The sequence below is a fragment of the Amblyraja radiata genome, chromosome 31 (genome assembly GCF_010909765.2).
Source record: "Amblyraja radiata isolate CabotCenter1 chromosome 31, sAmbRad1.1.pri, whole genome shotgun sequence".
Taxonomy (NCBI): Eukaryota; Metazoa; Chordata; class Chondrichthyes; order Rajiformes; family Rajidae; genus Amblyraja; species Amblyraja radiata.
In genome coordinates, this window is record NC_045986.1 from 27,120,316 (window position 1) to 27,131,880 (window position 11,565).

At 38.8% G+C, this 11,565-nt stretch overlaps 1 protein-coding gene across 4 annotated transcripts in view; it reads left to right on the forward strand.

Annotated features, from left to right (window-relative positions):
* The window catches only part of iffo2 (intermediate filament family orphan 2), a 32,869-nt gene extending 25,822 nt beyond the window's left edge, over positions 1 to 7,047 (forward strand). For 2 of the 4 annotated variants that reach the window (XM_033048276.1, XM_033048277.1), the window contains exons 7-10: positions 1,805 to 1,925; positions 2,803 to 2,892; positions 3,047 to 3,177; positions 3,896 to 7,047. In XM_033048276.1, coding sequence (XP_032904167.1) covers positions 1,805 to 1,925; positions 2,803 to 2,892; positions 3,047 to 3,177; positions 3,896 to 4,001 — 448 coding nt within the window. In that variant the 3' untranslated portion in view covers positions 4,002 to 7,047. The remainder of the gene's footprint in view (positions 1 to 1,804; positions 1,926 to 2,802; positions 2,893 to 3,046; positions 3,178 to 3,895) is intronic. The other 2 variants (XM_033048273.1, XM_033048274.1) reach the window with 1 other exon arrangement.
* The last annotated feature ends 4,518 nt before the right edge of the window (positions 7,048 to 11,565 follow it).

Here is an 11,565-nt window from a genome sequence, read left to right on the forward strand (position 1 = left end):
GCCACCTGTTCATATGAGGAAAGGAAATACAATTAATATCATTTTGGGCATTGTTTAGAGTTTAGTTAGAGAAAAAATAATTGTATCTCTGAATTAAAGTTGAACCAGTCCTATTACATGACATGAATCGGGTGAACAAGAGGTTCTTGTAATACTGGGGAAATGTTTTATTATTGAAAATATCCTCCTCTTGAAAGGTTTAGATCTGAGACTTGCTATTTGCATGATTGGATTTCAAGTTTTATGTAAGTGAAGTATTTCTCACATTTTTATGGCAGCATTCCACACACAGTCAGTATTCCATACACAGTCAGGCTAGTTCTCTGAAGTCTGAAGAAGGGTCTCGACCCAAAACGTCACCCATTCCTTCGCTCCAGAGATGCTGTCTGTCCTGCTGTTATTCCAGCTTTTTGTGTCTATCTTTAGTTTCCTAAATGGTTGCTTCTGAGCTTGACTGGATAGTGAAATTGGCAATATGGGATTTTAACCTGGACATAACCAGAACACATTAAGTGGAAAATGGCCTGATGCACCTGATATTACAAAGGATTTCTCTTTCCACAAATGCAGCTTGACCTGCTGACTATTTCCAGCTTTTTCTTATTTTTCTGTCAAGTTGTCTGAAAAGGAAGGAAATTATTATTTTTTTCCTAACTGTTTGTTAGCATCATTGATTTGTAGGCAGACCACAATACATCAAAGTTATATGATGTGAAAGAACAAACTTAAAAGTTGTACAAATGCAGATATTATGGCTTTTCACACCAAACAATTATTTTGAAAGAGGGCAAATGGATAAGCATTGAGTAGCTGGAGAATTTGTTGCAGGCCGATGTCGATGTCAACTGAAATGGGCCAGTCTTCATAGCATTACAGGCTCACTGGATCTTTGCTACAGGAAGGATATTGGAACAATGAAAAAAATGCAGAGCAAAATTTATCAGCTGACGTCAGTCCTATCCTCCAGTTATTTTGAGAATTCCCTTAAAGTGCATCATCTTTTTTATGGACCCTTCTATCATTGAAAGCAGTTGGTGCTTATTTATGTGTCAAAACCATTGAATCTTTATTAAATTTATTTGTGATCTTCTAAAGAAGACAAGCTGCAGACTTTAAACAACAGAATTCCTGCATTCATGGTCCTATTCTAGTATTTTTGCCCTGTACTCTCAACACATATTGTGCTGTTCATGAAACCAAGGATCCTGTCTGCCTTTTTTAACAATCTTTTCAACTTGATGCTGGTTTAGTATTTTTGCGCAGGCATTTGCTTTGTAATCTACTCCTTTAAAATATTCCTGTTTTGGGTTATATATCTCCTTTCATTCATCTGATAGAAATAAATCACTTTACACAACCTTTGATTAAATTTCATCTGTGATGTGTGTCCATTTCATCAGTCTGGCTTTCATGAATTATTTTACCCTCATTAACGTTTTTGGATACTTCTTTAAAAAACTCATAAGACATGATCTCCCACAAGCAAAACCATGCTGGCTATCCATAATCAGTCCCTGTCCATCCAAATACATATCTATCATATCCCTCAGTGTCATAGTCATAGAATCATAGAGCGTGAAAACAGGTCCTTTGGACCAACCTGCCCACTCCAACCAACATGTCCCATCTATACTAGTCCCCCCTGCCTGCGTTTTACCCATATCCTTTTAAACCTGTCTAAATGTTTATTAAACATTGTGATAGCCCTCTGCAGTATTTGCTGACACTTCAAGGGTGAATTGCAGAACACGTTGTTTTACCTTTACATGTATCTAGAATTAATATTTTGTGTGTTTTTCCCCAGGCGAGAGACTTTTGACTTTGAAGATGATTGTGACAGTTTAAGCTGGGAGGAAAACGAAGAGACTCTACTACTCTGGGAAGATTTCTCTGAGTACACAAACATTGTGGAGCCTCCTGCAGAGGTATTCTTATTTGCAAGTGAATAATTCAACATAATTTTGCAGAGATTCTTTGAAATGATCCTATCAGGCTATCAATATCTTAAAATGTTCTGATCTTCAATGCTATGTTAATATAGTGGATTGTTTTGTATGAAATATCTGACCCAGACATTCTGAAGGCATTATTTCTTGCACTCGAGAATTCGTCGAAACTAATAGATATCTGTAAATAATGTTTGGTGCCATTCTGAAATACAGAAAATACAAGGAGTTCGTTGCTATCTTCCTTGGCTCACATTAACTCCAGATCAAATATTTCAACATTACTCAAATATGAAATTAGTTTTTCATCAAGTTGAATTTTCTTTTGAGGTTCTGTATGATGTCTCTATTTGCCTTTTCTCATCTGCCAGTGCAAAGACAGAGTTCTTTTCTGCTAGAGATTCAGTTGGTGATCATTGAAAAATATGCTGAACAATCTTGGCTTTGTTTATCCTTTTATATTTTATATTCTTCCATATTCTTTCTTCCCCCTCCCCTCCCCCTCCATCTGAATGACATGTTGTATGAAATTTACTGTACCCCCATGATATTAATATTTGAGGGTTACAACACTATAATTCCATCTCCAGTCGTTACTGCTATTCTAGAAGAGGCATTGAGTCTCGCTCCCTCATTGCCAATCCAAGTTATCTCTGAACAGATATGGCATTATTAAAGCATGGATGAAAAAAACTGTCACTCTCGGGTTTCAACTTTACATCTTAACTATGTCTGGTGTACAAATGCAGTCTCCTGCACTCAAGTATAGAGTATGGGCACGTGACCCAGTGGGGTCTTTCAATGTTTTATGGATTTTGGTAAAGAGTAGTTAACCATGTCATTGTTTTATCCAAAGGATGAAACTTTGGAAACGGTGATCAAAGAAACAGAATCACTTTTCATGACCAGAGAAAAGGAGTATCAAGAGACTATTGGCCAAATAGAGGTAAGATTGTTTCAACGAACATTAAGTATTGCCTGAAAGTTTCAGATTTCATTAACATTGCTGACTCCATTTGCTGAAGTACAGCCTATTTCTTCTGGCACAACATCTGAACTGCTTAATCTGTTTCATTGCATTTTTTTTTTCCCTGGTGTAGCTGGAGCTGACCAGTGCCAAAAGTGACATGAACCGTCACCTCCACGAATACATGGAAATGTGCAGCATGAAGCGTGGCCTAGATGTCCAGATGGAAACCTGTCGTCGGCTCATTAAACAGTCAGGAGGCAGGTCAGAAATTCTTGATGTTAGAGCACAGAATCTTAAGATTTGTATAAACGTTAAGTGCAAGACATTTCAAAGCGTTACTGGCACACTGTCGTGGTGCATATAGCATAGCTGTGATCCAACTGTTTATAGATGGATGGGTGAATAATAAACCCTGTCATTGCTGCTGTATATGGATATTGGGGAATAGTTCAAAACTACCATGATGACCTGTTCTCTAATCAGCACCTCTTCCTGACTAAAAGACCAAGACCAGGAAAATTGTACACAAGCACAACCTGTAGCTTTTTACCTTCCATGACAAAATGAATTAGAGTAATGCGCCATGTTCTATGAAATGCCTAGAAAAATGACATTCCCAAGAACCATTGGAGAAATTAGGAAAGCTAAGAATGTTTTCTCTTGAGGAAAACATTACAGGGACATTCAGACGATGCTCAAAATTATTTGGTTCTTTCGACAGTAAATTTGGAATAGGAGATTGTCATCAGAGGGAATTATTTAATGTAATGGCAGAGACCTGAGAGAAGATGACATTTTTTTATGAATTGCATTGTTTCATCTGAAATTTGAAAGGGATTCAGTTAAAGAGCAGTACAGTGAAACAAATTGGAAAGATCTGCTATAGGCATCGTCAGCTGAATGCTCTCTCGTGTACTGTAGGATTTAGTGCATGACTTTTATCACTTCTAACATTTCCTTTTTCTCTTTCACTGGACAGAAATTCCCCATCAGTCAGTTCTGCCGCAAGTAGTGACTCAGGAAACACAGATGATATTACAGATGAACTTGAGCGCGATGGAGAAGGAGATAGTTCTGTCAGCTGATGAATGATACAAGTGAAGTGGACACAATCTGCCTGTACCCACAACAATCACCTTTTAACCCTATTTTTGGTAGGGTGCAAAGGGCTTTGTTCATATACATATAGTCAAGCCCTAAGCATTGGTGCTGTACATTTGTATAGTTGTACAGAATATCATCGAACAGAATTGGAAAAGCAATGACAACTTCCCACCTGCTGCAGAAACCCACCATGATAACTACTATGCAAGTGGCTTGCCTTACACGTCGACAGCCTTCATCTTGATGAGGGAGCTAAACTCCACAGCATTTCTGAAAAAATGCTGAACTAACTTTGAAATGCATGTGGTAGCTGATAAATATTAATGTCTGGGTTAAAGAAGTGGATTATTCGTATAGTTTGTTTATGCTAGTTGATAGAGAGGATCAGCAAGGACCATTCTGGGTTTCTGCATATCCTTAATGTAAAGTATTTCAATCAGATTAAACTGTAATTAATTATGTAATTACCAAAAACAGTGTGAACTATTTGATGTGGTCTATTCATCTGCACTGGAAGTTAGTAACGCCATAAAGCTCTACTGTCTTTATTCTCTGAAAACCAATGTTGCTAAGGAACTGGATTATTGTGTCCTGCACAGAATTGTTATTTCTTCAGGCTGTATTTAATGTCCTAACATTGCCATGGCTTTGAGAATGTACAATGTTGTATTTGGAGGATAAATTATAAACTCTTTGTAGGTTGCTCTTCATATCTGAAGAACCGGATTAAAGTTATAGATGGAAAACTGTATATTATCTAATTGTTAGCCCTTACTCCCACAAAAAATAAGGACAGCAATCAGTAGCACCTTCAATATACCTCTTATTATTCATTTAGCTTCACTACCACAATCTGAGATTCTAAAAAGGAGCTTGATGGAGTTTACATTAAAACTGTACAGAATGGGAACTGATTGCAGTGAGAGATTCAGGACCATGAATAATGTATGGTTCATGCTTCTGTTCTGTAAACTTAGCATTTTACTTCAATTCAGTTTTGAGCAAAACAAGGATACCTCAAGGTCCTATTATTTATGGATAAGAATAGTTCTTGAAGAAGTTTGAACGCGTTATCCACTAACCAGCAGTGGATGCATGTGGTCTATTGTCTCAGTGATAGGATCTCAGATGTGAATGATCCAGAACCAGGTGATACTACAACCTTTTGTCTTACAAGCAACGGATCTTCCTGACACAGCTTAACATGGAAGGCTAGTGCTTCACTGCAGTCTTTCCCCTTCATTAATTTATTGTATATTATTTGTTTAAATGAGCATTTGGTTGCTTAAATGTATCCAAGTACTTGACATGTACTTTTATTAAAACAAAGGAGCTGGCATATTACCAGAGTTGGAAACTGATCATACACTGACAAAACAGTGCTACTCCTAAAAGTACAAAATGGAAGAGCAACCTTCCCCACCAATGCTTTCCATTTGAAGCTTGCATGTCTTAGTCTTTGGGAAATCGGGTTAGCAGGTAGCCTGCTAATTTAAAGCTAGTGTTCGATAATTTATTCCAGAAACTTGGATAACTGGTTGGGTCTGGGGTGTAATGTCCCATCTGTCTTATTTGAATTATTTAGACTTTTATCAACATTCAGTCATAGGAAGAAAATTACTGTTATTGCATGAGGTTCTGGGAATTCACTCTATTTTTGTACATTAAACGCTTCCTGTATAAGATGTATAATGATTAACATAATTAAAAGAGGGAGTTGTCTAACAGGAAAGCAATTCTTAGTCAGTTATTATTTGATGTGATCCCATCTTTCAAATAGCTGTTGAGCTCCATTCTTTCTCCAAAACAATATACATTAATGCAAGCAAATCTTTTTCCAAAAACAAAATACATTAGTACAGTAAATTAAGTGTTCCCTCACGCGCAGAGTTTGATTTTAAATGTCAAAGCGGCACAGTAGCGCAGCTGGGAGAGATAATTGTTCACAGTGCCAGAGTTCGATCCTGACCTTGGGTGCTGTCTGTGGATTTTCCTCTGGGTGCTCCCTCATCCAAAATACGTCCATTTTGTGGGTTAATTGGCCTCTATAAAATTGCCCTTTGTGTGTCGGATGTGGAAGAGAAGGTGGGATAACATAGAACTAGTGTGAACAGGTGATCGATGGTTGGCATGGACTCAACGAGCCAAAGGACCTGTTTCCATGTAGTATTTTTCAATCAATCAGTCATTATTGACAGTGTCATGTTATAATAGTAGTTGAAAGATGGGAGTGGGGCTCTAATTCAATAGGTAATGCTCAGCTCCCTTAACATGTGGCACATTGTGGCATATTAAAGGGAGATTTGCTCTGGGACAGGAGAAACAGCTTTATGCTGCATCATAAATAGCCATCACAAAAAAAATGATGCAGTTTAACCGAGAATAACCTTTTTATAAGTATTAACATTTGCTATTTGAATTGAAAGCATAATTTAAAGAGCCAAAAGAAAGATGGTAATGCATTCAATTTTAACGCCTTTAAATATTGGTAAGTAAATTAAAGTGTGTCTGGACTTTATTTCTCGTGAATTTATGTTATATTGAAGTATTTATTTCACTTGGCAACTCAGGCAAGCAAAGTACTTCCATATATTAAAACAATAATTGCTTATGAGATTGATTTTCAAAATGCTGTCTTTTATTGTCCATCCGCAATTGAACTTGAGTGGAGGAGGCAGTTAAAAAATTACCGCCATTGATGGGTATGGAATCATGAGATTAAAAATAGCAGGTTTCCTTCTCTGAAGGGCATTAATAAACCATACAAGTTTTTATGACAATGTGGTAGCTAAATAATTACCACAACAATTACTGGTGCTTTGTTTCAGATTTGTTCAATTGAAATATAATTCCCCAATTGGTGGATTTTAAACCTGCTTCTCTGGATCAATGTACCAGTTTTCAGTATACAAGGCAAATAATGTAACCGGTTGTGCTATCATGCCCTATTTAATCTCTGTTTACATTTTTTCATCCAAGCAGTCTTACCTAAGGATTAAAATATTAAAATATGATAGTTTAATTATTCTTTGTCGAATCAATATTATATATGTGGAGTAATTTGCAATTTTATTTTCATTCACTTGTGCCTTGACGGTGTTTTCTTTTATATATAGGCTGGGTTAGCTTCCCAGTCTGTGTCTTTCGTGAGAAACACACCCAACAAAGCTACGAAAAGGCCTAATGAACCTCCGTGGCCTAAAAATCCATCGTGAGAATGAAAAGGTCGGAGAAGGCGAAAGAGGTGCAGTGCACAGGCCTTGAACCTGTGGAGATGCAGGAGGGGCCCGGCCGCGATTCACCCCGCAGAGGCCCAGTCCCTCCACGCACTAGAGTCTCCAAATCCCTGCAGAGTAGTTATTAAGAGGGCTGATCCGTGGGCAGTTGCTGCTGGGACGCAAGTCGGGGCCTGATCAACCCCGGCTGGGTCGCCTGGACGAAGGTGTCTGATGTTGTGAGACCCGAAACACCCGATGACCCCTGGTCACATCACTGAGGATGCGTCCTAGCGCATCTAGAAGATGTAGCTATCTTTCACACTTTGGAGTTATAGCTTATCCAACTGGATGATAGTTTTACAATCACCTATTAGAGGCAGGGAGAGAATGAAAGCTTCATCTATATATAAAAAAACACGCCAGAACTAAAGCCGTCGCTTAGAGACAACAAGGCCTGGGGTACAGCTACAATCTATATAAAAAATATAGACACAGACTCTCGGTACTCTGCCTTCATTTATTGGAGATGGAGCCAGAGACTTAAAATATAGTAGTCAAGCTGTCATCCATGGGAAACACAGCAGCATTACAGCTTCTGTCTGTCAGAAGCCAGGTGAGGGACAAAGCCTTCATCTGTAGAAGACCTGATCAAGGTTCAGATCAGAACAGCTCATCTAGATCTAGGTCAAGGATTTAAGAAGGAACTGCAGATGCTGGAAAATCGAAGGTAGACAAAAATGCTGGAGAAACTCAGCGGGTGCAGCAGCATCTATGGAGCAAAGGAAATAGGCAACGTTTCGGCCCGAAACCCTTCTTCAGTCTGAAGAAGGGTTTTGGCCCGAAACGTTGCCTATTTACTTCGGTCAAGGATTTATTCGATTCTGCGGAAGAACACATCTGACCTGATGAAATCCAAGCTAATCCTTCCAGCGGAGACCTGCTTGATCAGTATTTGACTGAAAAAATACTGGAGAAAAAAGATGTGTGACGTTTTGGGTTGGGACCCTTCAAACTATTTAATTATGTTGTGAGCAAAGCAACGGCCTGTGAAAGGATGGCTAACCATATTTATTGAATGCTGATTGGCATGTTATTGACCACTGACTCCTCATCACCACACAAGTTTATTTCTGTCTGGAAGAAATTAATTTAGAGGGAAATTAATGGAAAATGAAAAGCGGAGACTTTGCAGATTTGCTTTGAGATTTTATTGCATGATATGGAGAGATGGCTGCAGTAAAATTACTCACCAGTTCTCTGATTTCACAGCAGAATTAGCCGACAGTTATACTGTGTGGTAAACAACTTTTGTTAGATACCACTCTACGAAAATATTCTAACAACTACATGGTACCAATTATTTCATTGGTCATAACATACTTTTCGCTTATGTTAATCTTATTCAACAACAGATGGTTAATACAAGACAAAGCCAATACAAGGGCATCTTCCAGGCGGCCCGCGTCACCATCACGTCTCCGAGCCAATCATAAGCCTCATAAGTAACGTATCTACGCTACAAGAGGTAGGGGGCGCGGGTGATCTACTGTAACTCCTCACAGAAGGGAAAACAAGCTTTGTTATCTGCTCTGCTATTTCATGTTTACGTTTACCATCCATCCTTCAACATATCCCCAGACAAGAGGTAATATGTTTAATCTTACTTTGCTGATTCCCACAACCTCTTCTGCACCTGGTCAAGCAAGAGCTGCCAATTGTCTCATCCAAAACACCCGTTCGTTACCTTGTTCAATTCCAATCAAAATTAAATAAGGAAGGATATTAATTTTTCTTCCACACTGTCTCATGTAGTTGACTGAGCAATTTGATATTGTTTTATTTTGTAAATAGAATAAGCTTATTTAAAGCTGTTCTCATAATGTTAAATTTCATAAATATTTATCAAAAATGATATTTTGAAAGGATAAAACATTGTCCAATGTTGGTGAACGAACTGATCAGACTGCTGGGTGCACTAATTTGATTTCAGAAAATTCTGAAAATAAACTATTCTCTCAAATTGCTTGTGTTGTGATGGTCTGTACAATAATGAAATATTAGGAATGTTGCATGACCACTTGGTTTTGGAGATTGCAACCCAAGCAGCTGATTATTCAATTCCTTTTGTGGCCGTCAACGTTTAGTGGTAGCCTGTCTTTTCACTACTTAAGCTTGGTACCTGCAGTAAGGATGGTTTGTCGTTTGTTGATGCATTTTGTTTTCTTGTTCTGTACTTGTTGCTAGGGGTCAGCATTTAAGATTGATTCAATGGAACAAAATAAAAACAGGATGCGGGTTATGGGATGTTGTTTTATCTTGAAAAAATAAGTTATTATCAATAATTCTCCTGCTGGTCAGGAATAGATATTACAAATTAAGATGGTAGGATAAATTCCAGCAACTGCTGCCACCATGTGGCAATGTTTGTTCCGGGGAAGGCACTGTGATGAATAAAGTTTTATCGTAAAGGAAATTGACCCTAGTGTTGTAAAAGTGGTGAGATGTATTGGATTTCTTGGAATGTATGCGGGATAGTTTTCTAAACCAACATGTAGAGGAACCAACGAGAGAGCAGGCTATTCTAGACTGGGTATTGAGTAATGAGGAAGGGTTAGTTAGCAGTCTTGTTTTGCATGGCCCCTTGGGCAAGAGTGACCATAATATGGTTGCGTTCTTCATTAGGATGGAGAGTGACATAGTTAATTCAGAAACAACGGTTCTGAACTTAAAGAAAGGTAACTTTGAGGGTATGAGACATGAATTGGCCAAGATAGACTGGCAATTGATTCTTAAAGGGTTAATGGTGGATATGCAATAGAAGGTATTTAAGGACCGCATGGATGAACTACAACAATTGTTCATCCCAGTTTGGCAAAAAGAATAAATCAGGGAAGGTAGTGCATCCATGGATAATAAGGGAAATCAGGGATAGTATCAGAACAAAAGATGAAGCATACAAATTAGCCAGAAAAAGCAGCCTACCAGAGGGCTGGGAGAAATTCAGAGTCCAGCAGAGGAGGACAAAAGGCTTAATTAGGAAAGGGAAAATAGATTATGAAAGAAAACTGGCAGGGAACATAAAAACTGACTGCAAAAGCTTTTATAGATATGTGAAGAGAAAAAGATTAGTTAAAACAAATGTAGGTCCCTTGCAGTCAGAAACAGGCGAATTGATCATGGGGAACAAAGACATGGCAGACCAATTGAATAACTACTTTGGTTCTGTCTTCACTAAGGAAGACATAAATAATCGGCTGGAAATAGCAGGGGACCAGGGGTCAAATGAGATGGAGGAACTGAGTGAAATCCAGGTTAGTCGGGAAGTGGTGTTGGGTAAATTGAATGGATTAAAGGCCGATAAATACCCAGGGCCAGACAGGCTGCATCCCAGAGTGCTTAAGGAAGTAGCCCCAGAAATAGTGGGTGCATTAGTGATAATTTTTCAAAACTCTAGATTCTGGAGTAGTTCCTGAGGATTGGAGGGTAGCTAATGTAACCCCACTTTTTAAAAAGGGAGGGAGAGAGAAAACAGGGAATTACAGACCAGTTAGTCTAACATCGGTAGTGGGGAAAATGCTAGTCAGTTATTAAAGATGGGATAGCAGCACATTTGGAAAGTGGTGAAATCATTGGACAAAGTTAGCATGGATTTTTGAAAGGTAAATCATGTCTGACGAATTTTATAGAATTTTTCGAGGATGTAACTAGTAGAGTGGATAAGGGAAAACCAGTGGGTGTGTTATATCTGGACTTTCAGAAGGCTTTCGACAAGGTCCCACATAAGAGATTAGTATGCAAACTTAAAGCACACGGTATTGGGGGTTCAGTATTGATATGGATAGAGAACTGGCTGGCAGACAGGAAGCAAAGAGTAGGAGTAAACGGGTCCTTTTCAGAATGGCAGGCAGTGACTAATGGGGTACTGCAAGGCTCAGTGCTGGGACCCCAGCTATTTACAATATATATTAATGATTTGGACGAGGAAATTGAATTCAACATCTCCAAGTTTGCGGATGACACAAAGCTGCGGGGGCAGTGTAATGCTGTGAGGAGGATGTTGTCGGGATGATCGAAACTCCAGCATCAGGACGGAATGGAACACTCCGCGGCATGGAGCTCCCGAGTCGGCCACTTCTTACCGAGACCGCAGGCTTCATGATATTAAAGTCCACAGGCCCGCGGTAGGAGCTCTTCTTTTGGCGATCCTCGGCAAAGGATCCCAACATGGTCATATAGCATGAAATACAGCATGGCCTAACTTGCACACACTGACCTAACATGTACCATCTACATTAGTCCCATATACCTGCGTTTGGTCCATAACCCT